The sequence below is a fragment of the Lampetra planeri genome, chromosome 37 (genome assembly GCF_965212315.1).
Source record: "Lampetra planeri chromosome 37, kcLamPlan1.2.h2, whole genome shotgun sequence".
Lineage (NCBI taxonomy): Eukaryota > Metazoa > Chordata > Hyperoartia > Petromyzontiformes > Petromyzontidae > Lampetra > Lampetra planeri.
In genome coordinates this window covers 2,475,056-2,492,965 of record NC_136143.1, presented here as the reverse complement: position 1 = coordinate 2,492,965, position 17,910 = coordinate 2,475,056, and the positions used below count along the sequence as shown (strand labels likewise).

At 43.7% G+C, this 17,910-nt stretch overlaps 2 protein-coding genes across 3 annotated transcripts in view; one reads left to right on the top strand and one right to left on the bottom strand.

Annotated features, from left to right (window-relative positions):
- Positions 1 to 711: 711 nt before the first annotated feature.
- Positions 712 to 6,372, bottom strand: LOC144730891 (uncharacterized). Of its 2 annotated transcripts, XM_078611696.1 has the most exons (5): positions 6,049 to 6,372; positions 4,218 to 4,537; positions 3,277 to 3,393; positions 2,104 to 2,142; positions 712 to 1,395 (listed from the first exon to the last, which is right to left on the bottom strand). In XM_078611696.1, exons 1-4 carry the CDS (start codon positions 6,268 to 6,270, stop codon positions 2,112 to 2,114), a joined length of 690 nt encoding a protein of 229 aa, XP_078467822.1. In that variant the 5' UTR covers positions 6,271 to 6,372; the 3' UTR covers positions 712 to 1,395; positions 2,104 to 2,111. The 2 variants fall into 2 exon arrangements, with proteins under 2 accessions (XP_078467822.1, XP_078467821.1); XM_078611695.1 differs by lacking the exon at positions 2,104 to 2,142 and having other exon boundaries at positions 6,049 to 6,356.
- A 10,738-nt stretch (positions 6,373 to 17,110) lies between these two features.
- LOC144730889 (membrane-associated phosphatidylinositol transfer protein 2-like) overlaps positions 17,111 to 17,910 on the top strand; it is a 31,990-nt gene continuing 31,190 nt past the window's right edge. The window contains exon 1 of the mRNA XM_078611694.1: positions 17,111 to 17,476. The gene's annotated coding sequence lies outside the window, so the exon portion shown is untranslated. The remainder of the gene's footprint in view (positions 17,477 to 17,910) is intronic.

The window sequence follows — 17,910 nt, the reverse complement described above, 5'->3', positions numbered from 1 at the left end:
CTTTTTTGCATGGTTAATCACATCTTTCCAATGATTACTGTTTGTAACCGTCATCACGGTTGAAATTGTCTGTGTTTGTATATTTGTATGGCCTCGTGTACAAACCTTTGATGGTAGCAAGGTTTGCAGAGAACCTTGGTCTCGGAAAAGACAATTTCATGAGAGCCCAGAGTTGTAGCAATGATCGGCAACGGCCGAAGAATCAGTTCTGCCGTGTTTCAGATCTGACTTGTGCTCGCGGACACGATCAGAAACGTCATGTTTTTTACAGGTTTACCATGTTTAGTGGTTGTCTCCTTGTCACAGGTTGAGTCACAAACCGTACCTCTCCATAACAAAGGCTCACCCTCTTAAGCCTCACCTTACCATATTAATAAAAAGTGTGCTGTACTTGGCCCTTACCCCACCCCCTTCTCCAACCATTATATAAACGGAGTGGTAGCTCCTGCAATCTCTCATTTACTTGATACAGCTGTCGTGGCTGTGACGGTTCCACCTGAAGACGGAAGCTTGTGTTGCCTCTGAAACGTCGTGATTTTTATTATATTAATTTTAATGTTTTACCTACGTGACTTTACCGAAACAACCTAAGAATATGAATCCTTGCAGTCACGAAAGCTTCAAATCTAGAATGTAATTGCAACGTCACGACAAGACTAATTGCTTTTAAAAGAATACATACGAAAAATCATTAACACTCCACAATGACGATTAAGCAAATGTAGAATTTTAAAATAAGCAGCAAATACAGTAATACAATTTTACATTGCTATAAAGATGTTAACATTTAACTCCCTTGCTTGGCACAGAATAGGAAATGTATGGCAAATGCCCCCTTACCCACAAAAAACAAGATTTGGAAAAAACGGGCTGTCTCTTCAACTCTGTAAGCTAACAGGTAGTGTGTACATATTGCATATATAGGTAACATGTGTTTGTGAGATAGTTTCAGCATCTATCACCATAAGTTAGAGCATAGTATAACAGCACTATGGTTTATACATTTTAGCAGTGGAATGCATATAGTAGACATAAGAACAACTATTACGTTATAAAAGCATCAATATACTAGTGTTTGACCTCTTAAAATCGCTACAATACGATACGTTTTCTTCAGTTTGGCAGTTTAAGAAAGCACAAATAAAATTTTTGCATACATAATTAGGCTACAACACCTTGGTGTGACTTTTGTTCTCATCGGCAAAACACATCGGTCACATTATTTATGTTTTTTTCCCTCTTTGGGTGATCACATTGTTCGCGAGACTGCCCAGTGAATGAAGACGAGCGGAGAAGCGGTGCAGAGATGTACGTTTGAAACCGCAAGAGTGCCTCCCGGTTGTCGCGCACAAGTTTGAGACCATCAGTTGCCAGCACTGCTCCCGTGCCGCCCGCCTACAGGAAATAAGCAATCGATGCATTTAAAAACGGGTTAAACCAAAATGTCGTTAGCATTTTAAATATTTTAAAAACAGGTCCAGTTTTGACGTACAACTGACATGTGGAAACATGAAGTACAGCTTATACAATCGCATCGCTATTTTAAAATAGGCATTGAACGAGCTACTGTTCCTAATATTCGGTGAATTGTCAAGATTCGTGGCAACGATGAAATTCTGCGTTGTACAACTCTGGGGTTCTTCCACACATCAGGGGTGCGAGTACCAAATGGCTTATGCAAGCCTATGCGTTGCGAGGCCAAGATTTGTTCCATTTCCAATTCCTTACGGGGATTACACAAGCGGATTATGTGAAGATACGTAGGGGGCAGAAATGTTAACACAGGATCTTAGTCAATTATTTGTACTTGCATATTGCAGCATGCAGGTGAACGTCAGTAATTACCCATTGTTGAATAGTTCTCATGTGAGTTAACATGCTTTCGTGCTGTAGCAAGAGACATACATGTAAAGTTATCCTTAATAATATCCAGAATTATATATTAATTCATGTTTGAGGTGAACATTCTGGTAATGTGCAATTGTCTTTACTGTGAAGCAGTGAGGTTTAAAAAGCTGTCAGTAACTTGATGCATATATAGTATTAAGCCATGCCTATTATTTCGCTGTGAAATGAAGTATGGTACTTTTAAACATACTTTACCTGATTCTTCATTCTGGGATATATATAGGAATCAAATCACTGCCGAAGAAAGTATTGCCATTGGTTTCCATAAAAAAACAATAACCGTGTGCGTGTGCAAATAATTCAATATGCAGTGTTCAAATACAGGGCATCTTCACCCACAAAAGCCACACCTCCACCATACCTTCTCTATTATCATCTCTTCTTGTATCCTCCACTAAAGCGTAGGATTACTAACATTATACGATCTTTTTTATATTAAAGACATTATATTAAATTCCAACCATACTCTCCCGCTCACTTTGTGGTGTAATATCACCAAATGATTTCAATATTTCACAACAGTCAAATTATTACTTCATTGGTCATAACTGGATGGGTGTTAAACAACCCTTTTTCTGCATAGCATGTATGTCCCGCATTTTCACCGTTATTGTGTCTACATTATACGACAGACTAAAATTAACATCTTATGACAGCTCCATTATTTGAAAGGCTCCATTCACCACCATCACCTCTCACGTTTCCAACAGAAAGCAACGTTTCGAGTGTCACTATTCCTTTAAAACACGTATTTGATTTCCTTTAACACAAAGCATATGGGGGATATGATGCATAAACCTGTCAAGCACATAAATTGGGTCTAAACATTTAATAACGTCTGGAGATTACAAACTTAGCACAATTTATCTTTGTTATGAATTTATATTTTTATTATCAATGTATGGTGAAATTGTTGTACTTGTTTTAATGGCTGTAACTTAAAGGATCAAGTAGAAATTTTCACTGAAGAAATAAAGTTAATTAGAACACCATATCACTGAAATAACCCATTCAGTAGATTTTTTGGTTACGCCACATGATACTACAATAACTATAACAGTGCTAACATAAACTATTAAACTAACATTATAGTATAATATTATACTCGTAACTGTTATAACCACAACAATATATTTCCTAACTACCATAACCCCAGAGGTTGAGGTGGACAGGGGCTGATGATAATTGTGATGGATGGGGACAAAATTACACGAACCTGACTGACCAGCAGTGGATATATCATTGGTGATGATGATAATGCACTTCAGTTATCTACTTTGAGATAAACTTTGCTCAAACGTGCGATTCCTTGAAAAGTACATGGCTGTCATGACACCAAATGTGTGCATTATTTGCTCTATGCCACACCTCTCATCTTCTTCAATGCAATCATCAAACGACTTGGAGACGTTCTTGAGGTTGCGTATCCCACTGGCCACATGGTCAAGCTCTTGTTGGAATCGCCGAGGAGTCATGAAATTGCCCCTTAAAAAAACCACACACACACAAAAGTGCCAATGACACAGGCTTTCGCGACCAATATTATTTGTTAAAGGTTTTTGTTGGGGTTAGATAGCCTAAGTATAAATGTGCCATTAACCCGCCACCACCTCACACTGCCAACCAGTAAGGTTTGTCACGTAAACAAAACGTGCCAAATTAGTTACTAAATCAGCCCACTTGTGTGTTGGAGAGTAAATCCACATTTACAATTTGAGTACTGCGACATTTCGCTAGTAATTACCAGCTGCCAATTAGCATGCTTGTTTTTGAAAAAGCAGTTAGCAACAATGACATCCCAAATGAGTCACTCTTTCAGAATGTAACAAGTACTTGTAGAAATTACCATTATCCCCCATTGCTTGAGCAATAATTTGTATTTTTCCTTGTGTGGACTTTATAACTTTGATAAATTATACTAAAGCATTTAGTGCAGTCTCCATCAATGCTGGCCAGGAGGCTCAGTGGTGGCAAGTGGTTCGCAATTGGATGGTTGTCAATTCAAATCCGAGTTGGCAGACTGACTCGGCCCAGCCTCCCGCTAGGGAGATGATGAGTACCACTTTATGGTGAAGTCATCAGTGGTTATCATATGGATGGGTTCGCCACCACTCGAGGAATGTGGAATTTCCACCACTGGTTCAAGTCTGTCAATATGAGATAAGCACCACCTCAATGTTCATTCGAGTAGGAAACCACATTTACTCGGACTTTGATAAAGTATCCAAAAGTATTTTAGTCAAATATCCCATGAGACCTTGATGCTTCCACTGACCAACCATGGCCAATTGCTTTTTGTGCGACAGTACCTTCGAGCAAGGATACTTCTTTTCACCGACGAACCAACAGGAGAGCAGTAGGGACTGCGCAATGCAGCTGCCCGGATGGGTCGCTGGCTCACACCAAGCCCTTGGTCCGTCTTGCGAGAGGATAGGCGGCCCTGCCGGGGAGAGCGGGTGGCCCTGCCCGTGCCCTTCCTGGGGCCGCGTGCTGCTGGGCTGCTTCTGCCTGTGGAGGTCTTGCATGGGCCGGCATGCAGTCCTCCAGGATTGCAGGCTGTGGGTGGACATGGGGAGTCTGGCTCCAGGGCATGAAAGTTCTTTCTGCCTTGATACGCCTTGTGCAGAGTCTGGTGTAAGTGACATGAAGCATACATTGTTAAGAATTAAAGCAGTGGTTACCATATTTATGGACCTGTTGGACCACTGTCCACCCTCATGGAGTTTTGTAAAAAAATGAATCGTATCTGGAACAGTTTCACGGACCACAGATTGTGAACCAATGTATGTACCCAATGGCGGCTACAGGATTTTCAGGTAGGGGGGCAACCCCTCCAGCAATGAAAAATGATAGGAGTTGCAAGGACTTGTCCCTTGCCTTTTATTCGACGCGTGTGCGGCGATGGCGCAGTCATCCATCGAGGGTCAAATTCGAACCGCGTTGTGTGATCGGCATTGCGCTCGCTGAATGCCTTCAGGGAAGCCGTGTACTGCATACGCAACTGCGCACAATTGAGTCACTTATAACTGCTTTGCCGTTACTTTTTGGCAATTATGGACTGAAGACTATTGTCCTCTCATCTCAAAGTCCCTGGAACGTAATATGCTACACAGTGGCAGTCGCAAAATGCCGATTTATTACTAATAAACCCCAATGATCCAATCGAAATTAGAGATTTCGATCGGATCATTGGGGGGGGGCACATGCCACCCCACCCCACCGGCTCCGCCAGTGTATGTACCTTACTGAAAGCAACCTCTCATATATTATACTCCATGCACGGAGTTTGGGAATGTTATGTCCGTCGTCTCGGTTGGTTTAATTGAAATGGAGTAAACGAGTGCAAGTCGGAGAGATGTGCCGAACCTCAGTACAAATTAATACAAAAGTCATCAGTAAACAATGCAGGTTTTCTGAGTAATCATTCAAAAGCGACAGACTCCCCCTCACCTGTCCATCGACAGGTAGAGTATGGTGGGGTAAAGTGTGGGCACGCGTATTTCCCTTCAAACACGCTTGGTCTTACGTGCAAGAGTAGCTCCAATCTCCCCTCTAAACAAATCTTTATGGAGGCCCTTCCACCAGCAGTTCCGTGAGCAATAATTTTGATGTTTTACCTACGTGACTTTACCGAAAAAACCTAAGAATAAAATAATTGCACGTTCTAGATTTGAAGCTTTCGTGACTGCAAGGATTCATACTCTTAGGTTTTTTCGGTAAAGTCACGTAGGTAAAAATAAAGAATAATAACAATAAATAATAAATATTTGTTTATGTATTATTTATGTTTACCTACGTGACTTTACCAAAACAAACTAATAGTAGTAATTGCACGGCCATACCCATGGGCGGAGTTTGGGGGCAGTGCCCTCCCAAAACTGGACACATTTATAACTTTATTTTCAGTAGTTTACAACATTAAAATCAAATATATTTATATGCACCAGCGATCCTGAGGGACAAAGCAAACCTCAGCACTCCCCCAAATATAAAAGTCAAACTCCGCCTATGCCCGGACCATTCCATTTTATACGCAAGATAACGGACGAATTGTACTGATAACACAAGCGACACACATGTGACAATAACAGCGATGTGTATAGAGTAGCAGCAATAACAATATGAGCGCGGGCGGCGAACCTGAGCGAGGCCCGCGAGGCCTCCTCCGCGTCCTCGCCGGGGCTCCGCGGCCGCGCTCTGCACGGGGCGAAGCGGCGTGCGGAGGGGCGCGGGGCTGCGAGGGCTGCGCCGGGTAACCTCCTCGGCCTCGGGCTCCTCCAGCACGCGGTGGCCGCCCCGCCATCCTCGCCATGCCCGTCGACCCGAACAAACCACCCCGACTCCCTGTAACGCGGACGACATCACGGAGCGTGGCCGACGACGAAGCTGCCGCGCTGATTTCCCACCCGCAGTGCCGCGCCAACTCAAACCGTCGCCTTCCGCGTTTGAATTTCACGGCGGCACGCGATTGGTCGGCTCGTTCTCCACGCCCCCCTCTCTGTCTCGCACACGATTGGTCGGTTCGCTTTTCTCCCCCTGCTGTCTCGCACACGATTGGTTGACGGGATCCACGCCTGTCTCGGGCGAGCAGCTTTGATTGGTTGGAGTTTGCTCTCAGACCCGGCAACAAGCGCCATTGGTCGTCCAATTCGAAAACGATGTCGCACGCGATCGCAGGAGGAATCCGATAAGCTACCAAGCTCTTAATTATAGGTTTGAAGCTTTCGTGACCGCAAGGATTCATATTCTTAGGTTTTTTCGGTAAAGTCACGTAGGTAAAACATTAAAATTAATAAAACTAAAATAAAATAAAAATCACGACGACAGCTGTCGTGGCTGTGACTGTTCCACCTGAAGACGGAAGCTTGTGTTGCCTCCGAAACGTCGTGATTTTTTATTTTATTTTTATTAATTTTAATGTTTTACCTACGTGACTTTACCGAAAAAACCTAAGAATACCAAGCTCTTCTTCACAGATGTCTAGTCGTGGCGGGTCAGAACGTGACATCAAACAATACAAAAACATGATAGAGTACGATAAAATCGTACACACAGAGATTTGCCCCTCCCCCATATATAATTTCCCCATATATTTTGCCCATATCTGATTTGCCCATATATGGAAGATTTTCCCTTATCGTAATCGCTGTGTCGAATCGTTGCCAATCGACCCCCACGGATCGAGTAACGATGTGATTTGATTTGCTTAATATCATCAGCAAGATCGGTGATTCGCCGCTGTCCGCTTTCATTGTTACCGCAGCGCCCCTTGCCGTATATAAACAGAAACGGCAAAGAAGTGATTGGGTGGCAATGGCAGCCATGGGGTCATCTTGGGTAACTTAATACTGGTAGGAACCCACTGGTTCCACCAGCCCACAGGGGATTATTGTGTCCGTCCGTCGTGCAGGGAGGGGCTGGATGGGGAGGGAGGGGCTGGGTGGGGAGGGGAGGGTGGGGAGGGGCTGGGCGGGGACGGTGGGGAGGGGCTGGGTGGGGAGGGGTGGGGCTGGGTGGGGAGTGTGGGGCTGGGTGGGGAGGGAAGGGTGGGGAGGGTGAGGCTGGGTGGGGGATGGGAGGGGTGGGGCTGGGTGGGGAGGGGCTGGGTGAGGCTGGGTGGGGGGTGGGGCTGGGTGGGGAGGGGCTGGTCACCCCGTGGTGCCCTTATAAAACTCAACGTTTCACCTACTCACGCCGGCTTGTGCCCGCCCTCACAGTCGGGCATATTTGCGGAACACACGACGCCGCCGTTGACCCTGGCCATTGACCGAGCAACCCAACGTTCCTACCAGCTCCCTCCGCAGGAATGTGTTAAGCACTGACACTTGTAAACAATAGTGACAGGACTTATACACTCGAAGAAGGGTTATTGCGCCATTTATTTATTTTAGGGTAGTGTTGTTATTTTTTTCTCCTGGTCTTTCGGGGTTTCCCTCCACATTTGAGGTTATTTAGATGAATTTGCTGCTATGAATGTCAAAATGATGGGCCACTGTGTTGAGCGATAATTTGTGACCAGGTCCCTTCTTAAAAAGTTAGTTAATACCTCAGTGGACTTTGCCTGGTCGGATGGGGATGGTTTAGTTTTATTTGTTTGTGTTTGGGTGATTTGTTTACCTTTCTTGTACTTTGAACTCCTATCGTGTTTTATACGATGCAGGCCACCATACTTCAATAGGGATTGCCTTTGGTACGGCTATTTGAGTACACACAAAGGAGAGGAAGGACAAGATCAATGGGCTCGCATAATGTGCATGCATCATGTACGTTGACTTATTAATCCCCCTCCCCTACTTTGCGCAAAAAGAGGGCACAATTGTGGCCACCACATCCACGCCTCTATATAATGAACGGAACAGGTGGACTTCTCCATAAATCTGTCTGTCGCCTGATGAAGCTGGTTGTAATTACCGGCGAAACGTCGTACTCAGATTGTAAATGTGGTTTGGCTTTCCAACACACCGGTGTGCTGTACTAGTATACTACACTATACACTACACTACTATACACTACACTCCTATACACTGCACTATACACTACACTACTATACTCTACACTACTCTACATTACACGATACACTAGACTACTATACACTACACTATACACCACTACTACACACTAGTGCTGTACTAGTGACGAATTGGCATGTTCTGTTTACGTGACAACCCTTACTAGTTGGCTGTGTCGGGCGGTGGCGGGTTTAACGACACATTTATATATTTACGTGATCTAACCCAAAAAACCTCTATTATGGGTGTTGTATAATGTTTCTTGTACTGAACATCTGTGAAAACGAGCTTTACAGCTCATCGGATTCCTCCAGTATAAATAAGTATTCTTATTCCGTGTTGATTTTTGAAAAAAGTATTCATTCACATTTTCCAAAGCATCGTACATTTCCAACAATATATATTTATAATTTATTGAATTACATATTACATTCGTAATTTGTTTCAGAGTCTCTTGTGGGCATCTCACAAAGGATTGGTCTTGTGACTTTGTGGATATAAACTCGCGGGAGAGAGGGGGGGATGTGGCTGAAAAGGGTGGCCGGGAGCTGCCCGTGTGGCAGCCGAGAGGACTCGCCCGCTTGGCGTCTGGGGGGCATTTTTGGGGCTTATTGGATTGTTCTAGATTTGAAGTTTTCGTGACTGCAAGGATCCATACTCTTTGGTTCTTTCGGTAAAGTCACGTAGGTGAAAACTATCTAAGTAAATAAATTAAATCACGACGTTTCGATTGCAATACAAGCAAGCATCATCAGGTGTAACAACCACAGCAAGAAAATGTTTTACTGAAGTGGGAGAGATGCCGGAGTTGTATTGGCCTGAAGTGAGGGCAAGGGGGTCCCATCGTTTAAGTTTTGCGTCCCAGGTGATTGAGGGAGGCTAGCTGGTCAAGGTTGTTACAGGGCACAAGTGATGGGGGGGGGGCATGGAGTTTCCTTGCACTCAGCATAGAATGTTTGTATGTAGATAGAGCATGCTGGTAATTCGAAATACCCTGAGGTTTAATGCCACAGGAGTTTCAACTTCGATTCACGGGGGTGAATAGAAGTTGAAGTTGTTTAAGTGTTCAGTGATGGTGGCGTAGATTCCCCTCTGTCCGAGCAGCAGGAGAATGCGGGCTCCGATGTTTCAGTCGTTCCCTGAGGCCACCTGGGTCAATCCAGTGAGGTATCGCTTTCAACGTTGGTATTGTACCGTGCAACAATTTTTTTCATTGAACGGTCTTCAGGGGGGAGGATCGAGAATGTTTTTTAAGGTTTTTGTGTGCATTGTGCACCACTGCCAACGCAGCATCGCCAAACAATCGATGTAAACAAGTGTTGGAAGCAGGACTGGTATTTAAACAAATGTGAATAACAACCACATACACTTGATATATAACATTTAATGTTTATACTCTCTGGTTCTTTCGGTAAAGTCACGTAGATAGAAAAAATAATAAAATAGCACGACGTTTCGGTGGCAACACAAGCGTCCGTCATCAGGTGAGAAAAAAAGATCAGCTGTTGTGGCTTTACATAGGCACGGGGGGGTTTGTAGAGTCGTGGCTGCAGGAGTTCAAGGGGGGAGAGGGGGAGGGTTTGTCGCGTGCAGGGACGGGTGGGGGCTGGAGAAATCAGCATGTCCATGAGTCGTGAACTCCTGCAGCCACGACTCTGCAAAAAACCCCTTTCCTCCCGTGCCTATATAAAGCCACAACAGCAGATCATTATTTCTCACCTGATGACGGACGCTTGTGTTGCCACCGAAACGTCGTGCTCTTTTATTATTTTTTCTATCTACGTGACTTTACCGAAAGAACCAGAGGGTATGTATTCCTGCAGTCACGAAAGCTTCAAATCACGATGTTATGTTTAACGAAGCCGTATTCCAGTCCGTCCAGTAGGTGGCGACCTTATCCCACGGTTTTAACATTAAATGTACATTATTAATTGGAAAAATGTAAACACTTACGCACTAGTGTAATATGCAGCCAACAAGCACAAATAGAACATTCACCACCTAAATCGCCAGATTTGATTCTGCTTTAAAAAAAAATCAGTTTTTATTTGTACAATACTGCGGATACAATCCTGTTTATACTATGCATTACAATGTGGATTTCATACAACCTTTAAATTGGACTTCATCTCAAGATTCAGAGGAAAAATGTATTGACCTTGGTATTTGAACAGGAGCGTGGAGTTAACAGTTCTGGCAGCACGGAAGAATTCTCTACCTGACTGAGCAAGGTAGAGTTAAATCGTAGGCAGGGGTGAGTCCATGGAGGATCTTGAAAATGGTGAGTGCTATCTTGAAACTGATTTGGTCGGGAAGGGATTGGAATACTGGTGTGTTGTATTTTTTGTTTATGGGTGAAACTGCGAAGCCTGGCAGTGGCATTTTAGTTGATATGGAGGATGGTTACTGATACACTTCCACTGATATTGGATTATTACTGGTAGGAACCTCCTGATTACAGCAGCCCACAGGGGATTATTGTGTCCGTCCGTCGTGCATCCAAAAATGGGAGGGGTGGGGCTGGGTGGAGAGGGGAGGGAGGTTCTGGGTGGGGAGGGGCTGGGTGGGGAGGGTGGGGCTGGGAGGTGGAGGGTGGGGCTGGGTGGGGAGGGGCTGGTCACCCCGTGGTTCCCTTATAAAACTCAACGTTTAACCTACTCACGCCGGCTTGTGCCCGCCCTCACAGTCGGGCATATTTGCGGAATACACCACGCCGCCGTTGACCCTGGCCATTGACCGAGCAACCCAACGTTCCTACCAGCTCCCTCCGCAGGAATGTGCTACTGAGAGTGAACCTTTTACCAATTCTTATAATTCAATTGTTGGGTATGAGGCCAATTTGAAGCAACTGCAGAAGTAGTTATGTGGTGTCATGATATGGCATGATATCTCATGACACGACTCCCAATAGCACAAATAACATGTATTTGGTGATAAATCCAAAAAGTGCATGTTATTAGATGACTTTCCTCCAAAAACTACACCCTAGATACAGGAAACATCTGTGTAAGTATGCTACCGAGATGCTGTTGTTTTTGGCACGCTCCATTTCTGTTAAAACAAATACAGTATTTTGACAGTGTTGCTATGGAGTTGTTCCATTGATGTTTTACAGTCCATCGCACGTCCGTGAGGCCAATATGTTTGATGTGCTGGACGCAGGTTCCAAAAATAGCTTGCTCTTATAGGCCGAAAATTATGTGATATGAAGTGTCTTAGAAGCGAAAAGGGCGCAATGGATTTCATAAGATGCATAATCGCCTTCTAATTTTTCTGAACATCGTGTGATTTTCTCACTGATTTCTAAAGTATATGCATGTGAAATTTAGATTTCTTATCATGCGATGTTGTTCCCACCATTTTAATGTTGCGTTTTGAGATAAAAGTCTGTGGCACAAAACCTGTGGTTATTTTCACCTGAATGTATTTATGTGCCTGTGCCTTTTTAAGTATTATGTAAAGGAAAGAGCTGTATGACAATTAGTTTTTTATACACTCGACAATATTGGCATTTGCGGTTATTAGTCTAACATGAATTTTGCAGCTAACATAGTTTGGATTATTAACACTTGGCTGTTTGAGAATGTGTCTACTGCCTGGCCTATAAAGTATTACGATTTAAAACATTTAGTTCGAACTATAAAATATTTGTAAAATACAGTAATTCAGAAAAAAACTACCAATGCCTGTTTAAAAAAGAAAATACATGCCCAGTAACATTGTTAAAGTATTAACCGTGTATTATTTGAAATATTATGTTTAACGATTGATGTGTTTCATTTCTGTGTAAGCATTTATTGAGTCTTTAATTGTGCCAACAATTGGTCCCACTTCATTGATGATGTCCAGTTCCACTAACTAGTCCAGGACACCTATATTTGTGGTGTACTATAAAGGGCAGCGTTGATTCCTTCCATTGTGGCATGTTGAGCTTCCTCTTTTTTTATTAGAGAAACGGTTTGATTTTTGAGATACTTTTCTTTTGCTATGGATATGCGTATAACATTCCTCCGCTATTTTTAAGATGCCATCTCGATCGTGTCATGGTTCCATCTATCTCCCAAAGTTTCTATTAATTATGCAATTTCAATCAACCTACTTTTCTGCCGTTATACTTCAGTCGCAAGCCATGACGTCTTCAATCATTTTCATGTCGTCTTCAGGAAATTACATTCTTACGAAAATGTGCCATCATTCTGAGCCAACTATTAAAACTACAGATTTGGACCCATTCATGATATTTATTGGTATATGCTGTACTTACAGATATATTAAAACTCATCTTGTTAACAACAGTATTGTACCTGTAGTTGTAACTGGCAAACATTTCGTTGTTCATTGTTGTGTCACGCAGTACTAACGATTGATTGTAAATCTGACTCCTAACCATGCAATCTTTGAAAGCGGAGTACATGTTGCCTCTGAAGGGGATTAGACCCAATAAACGGTACACCTAAAAATATCTGAAACCCCTCGGCATCGGCGGTGTGTGGAGTACGGACGGCAATGGCACTACGTCGAAAGCTGCCTTAATTGCATTGCCGCCAAGTCCAAGGGAGCTTTTTATTCCTCGCGTGGCGTGTGCCTTGAATACCAATGTCCTTATTACAGTAAGTGCAGTGCGTTTCCATAGCAATACACGGGCCCCCGGCAATGCGCGTGATTTATGTTGTTTCAAACAGTGTCATCCGTGTTGTGTCTTTGAGTCAATATGCCACCATCGTCTCCAACCTGGTTTGGCTTCCCAGAGTATCCCACTGTTCTAGTTGTCCCCGTTGTCAGATCCTATATGCCACGACGGCATTGTCGTGCGACGTGAATGACAATATCTGAAAGATGACGGCATTGTAATTGGGGAAATGTTGAGGATGACAGGATGGAAATCCACAGTGTCTCCAAATGAATTGGCATCCTTCCAGTTAGCCGGCATCGTGCTGTGCAGTGCAACGGATCGCATGGTTCACTTTATACTTCATATTATCCTTACGGCGGTACCCCAGGGAACCAAATAATACTAAATGGCCGAGGCAATTAAATGTTTTATTTCTGGGACACTATTTTTTCCCAGGGGTGTCCTTAACTCCGCGACTGGGGTACCAATCAATCCGAAATCAGTGCTACTCCGCGATGTCGAAACGCAGCGAGGACGATTTCGCGGAAGCCCTGAACGCTCGTACGCACCGTGGTGGTGCATCGTGTACAGCTCGTCGAGATGAGTCGATTGCCACATCGCCGACCATCAACAGACTAAAAATGACTGCGCAATAGTGACATCCGCACCACAGGAAGAAGATCCTGGATTTAAATGCCAAATTTTGGCGCCTTTCTGTGCGGAGTTTGGATGTCATTCCCCTGTTCTCCGGTTTACTTCTTAACCCCCCCCCCCCCCCCAAAGACTATAACTGGTATTGGTCAAACATCCCAGTGCTGAAATATCAACTGCAAATCACTAAATGGGAATTACACGCAGCAACACTCAATAGGACCCTCCTGGAAACAAACCTTCAGAGACTGAGCTCGGCCATCCCGGCTACACAAGTGTCAATTAAGACAAATCGCACCCGTTAAAATCTCACCTCCGCCTAACGGTGGTGGTTACGAATGGCTTGGTGAGCAGACGTACACACATCATGCCCAACATGACAACAACTATAGGCCTCGTCCGGCACGATTCCTATTTCGGCCTGAGATCCATCAGCAGCAGCACTTACATTCTTGAGCTGGTTAACCCATCGCGGCGGATGGAAGGGCAACTGGAGTGGGCGTTTATGGTGTTTTTGTGATTTGTCGCGTTCATTGAAAATAAGGGGGTTTCTGCAGCTAAGCACTACAGAAAACGCCGGCATGCATGTAGCAGTAATATAACGGCTGGAAAGAATGCTGGCGACCCCGATGCCAGTCGAATGTAAACCATAACAGCATGTGTTACGAACAATTTCCCCAGCTTGCATGAGGAATGATAGTCACTGACCTTTTGCAATGGTTTCTTTTACGCATTTTCACTTGACCTTAACAGTATGTGAGCACAATTGGAATACCTCACATTTTCAAATGTGGAGCTGCTTTCATCCCAGTATAAATCATCGGCAGAAGTCATGATGATTGTACCACTTATAATTTTCATGAAATCATCATTGCAACTGAAATTTGAAAAATACGCCTCGGTAATGTATTTGATTTATTGAAGTCTGGTACAGACACGTAGAAAGTAAAATAAAATAAAAACAAAAATTTGTTTTTTATTTTTGTTTTTATTTTATTTTACTTTCTACGTGACTTTACCGAAAAAACCTAAGAAGATGATTCCTTGCAGTCACGAAAGCTTCAAATCTAGAAATAGTCTGGTACAGACTCACCTTGCAATTTAGCAATCATGGGAGACTTCACCATTATAATGATCTCATGTTAGTTAAATGCGATACCCCAAATATATGAAGATTGGTTTTATTCTATAAATCTATCGTCTTATATCAATAAAGCGGCACAAACTAAATATGATTCGCACGTTTACTTTAAATATACTGAATATAAAACCTAATACAGACCATCAGAATCATACAATCTGTATCTTTACTGGATTAATACGATGAGCTCTAAAGCTCTTTTTCACAGATGTCCAGTCGGGGCACGGGGTAAGAATGTTACAAAAACAAGATAGTAGTGCAAAGTCGTAGAAAGGTAAACAAACCACCCAAACATATGCAAATTAAACTAAACCATCCCCATACGAAGCCCACTGAGGTATTAACTCGTTTTTCAGAAGCGACCTGGCCATAAATAATGATAGCTCAGCAAAGTGGCTTATCATATGGACATTTACAGCACACATTGGCTTGTTAAAAATAAAATATCCGTTAAGATGTAAATTGCTTGATGAATGATCGTGATCTTCCTCAGCCATGATCTAGCCACTGCTGGATGAAGGCTCCCCGCGTTGTCGTTATGCCTTACGATGTCACAATCCGTCTTGAACCTGCTTAGGAGCTAATTGTATGGCTTTAACTCCGCGGGAATAATCCTGCCAGTCACGCCGTCACTCCTCCGGCTGACATTCCATCCCCAGCCTCGTTCACATTCCTTTAAAAAAAAAAACCCAGTATGTGTGTGGACAAAAAAAATATTTCTCGAATTTCCCTTTGTGCTTTGAACCATGTGATCGTTTTCCTGTCTCTTCGTGCAATTCCCAGCATGCATCTCTGCACGCTGCTTTGCATAGTAAGCAGCTTTTGTTTCATTTTCAATTTCAGTTGGATCAAAAGTGGAGAACGAGAGCGATTTGGAGTGCGTTTGTTGAAGTGAATATAATTTGATAATGAAAAGCAACATACCGATGTGTACAGGAAAGAGCGTTTTAGATTAGTGCTTATTACCTGCTGTAATACGATCAGCAACCTGGGCATTTAAAAAGACACGATTTTAAAATTACAAACCCAATTGAGGCTCAACTAGATAAAGATTATGATTGTATTGTTATTTAAACTATAACTTTGACCTGGAACCTGTACATTTCCTAATTACCCAACTTAAGAATAATTACTATAAAATTATAATAATGTGCAACCCAAAAGCAAAAAAAAATATTGTCACATGTATCAGTATTCCCTGCTCTGATCTTCAAATTGTTGGATTCTTAGCTGATAACTCTGCTATGAAATTGCAGACTACAGGAAAGGGAAAGGCGCATACAGCTATGACCTCATGCCAGTGCGCATAGCACATTTGGACACATTTTAAATGTTAAACTTTGGAACGAGGGACTAAGACTGGTTTGCAATTTTTATTTCCATTTCAACCTATGCCTACAGGTCACATGCCAAACACGGGTGGTCGGTCCACGGCAAGAAAACTCAAAACATTGAAGGTGATTGAGTGCGGTATTTGCGGAAACGTGGGGGGTGGGGGGTGGAGAAAATAACAATCCAATAGAAAAAAAACAACAACAGGTTAATGCAGTTCAATGATTAATGAACCATTCGCTGTTGTCGCCACCGCTCGTGGCAAAGGGCCTCTCCTTGCTTGCCCTCTGCTCCTTGCACGAGTCGCTCCCCTTCTTCTTCTTACAAACGTGAAAGATGTGCACGAGCGCCATCCACGAGCTGCGACAGCTCCGAAAAATTGATCAAGCGAACAAAATGGCCACAACGATGTTGGCATGACAGTACGTGTCGTCGCTGTTGTTTTCCTCTCTCTCTCTCTTTGTATACTTTGTTTAGTTTTAAACAATTCAAATACCTTCAACTGTACGTGATAGTAAAACATTCGCATTTTAAACGATGTTCGTACATAATCATGTCTATTCTGCTCTAATTAAGACAATTGCAGCTGGCCTGGCCTCTTCAGGAAAACACAACGCTGCAAGTATATCGCACATGATCTATAGAATACTGACATAAAGAACGTGTTTATGTTGTTCACGATGTTTTACTGCGGTGCGAACTTCATTAGCACCCAGCCATGCAATTGATGGTCACATGCCCATGACAGAGAGTCGCTCTCCATTACTTTGTAGCATTTTTTTTACTTCTTCTAAATACGACGCAGGTGACACGAGGCGATGCGAGCAGTGTGAGTGACATTATCAGATGAGGAGTTAAACCTGTGGCATTCCCACAGGCATCACCCGAGGGGACGTGATGCTATAGCACGGGTGGTGGTGGGGGAGGTACTGAATCGTGGCGTGGCCATGCACACAGCATTGGTAAACACAAGTGGTTAAATATAGCAGCAGCAGCAGCCGCCGCAGCAGCAGCTCGCGGACAAAACGTGAGCCTTCAGTCCTTGGCGATGCGTTCGGGATGTGCCAGAATCCAGTGGGAGAGTGGCTCCGAGCAGAAAGTGCAGCCTCCCTGGGTGAGCCTGCGCTGCTGACAAGTTGGGATCGCCTGTCGCATTTCCCGACAGTCTGAGCAGCGATTGTCCCTGTCCCTCTCTCTCTCTCTCGTCCTCTGGCGTCGCAAGCGTCTCAAGTCTGCCTATTTCCGTCCCAGCTCTTCGTTCGGCTTGTTCTTGGAAACAAAGACGCTGGATGTAATTCGTCGCACACGATATTTTATGGCAAGGTAAGCGCTGGATTTTTTGTTGGTATAACATAAGGCATATCGATCGATGCGTTGTGGATTTCTTGTTGTAAATTCCGTGCGACAGGGAACTGCTGTGAATTTGGTATAAACCCACGCGTACATTATGCGAGGCACGATCTTTGAATGAGTTGTCACGCTGTGAGAATGTTGCCGTCAATGGCCCTCCGTGAGACCGGTCAATCTGTCCACGGGGGCAGGGGGAGTGCGGCTGAAGGGCGCCGAGGTTTTCTGCGGAGCAATTTTGCATCGCTCATCCCTCGAATGTCATCGTCCAGCGCCGTCGCCAAATTTGACATTTTCTCCGATTTGTACCTTTAAGTTACACACGTGACTTTTTTTTTTCAAATCGGCGACTTTAGCTGCTCAATGGCTAACGTGTTGAATCCGTGTCAGCTTGTATAACGAGGCGTTAC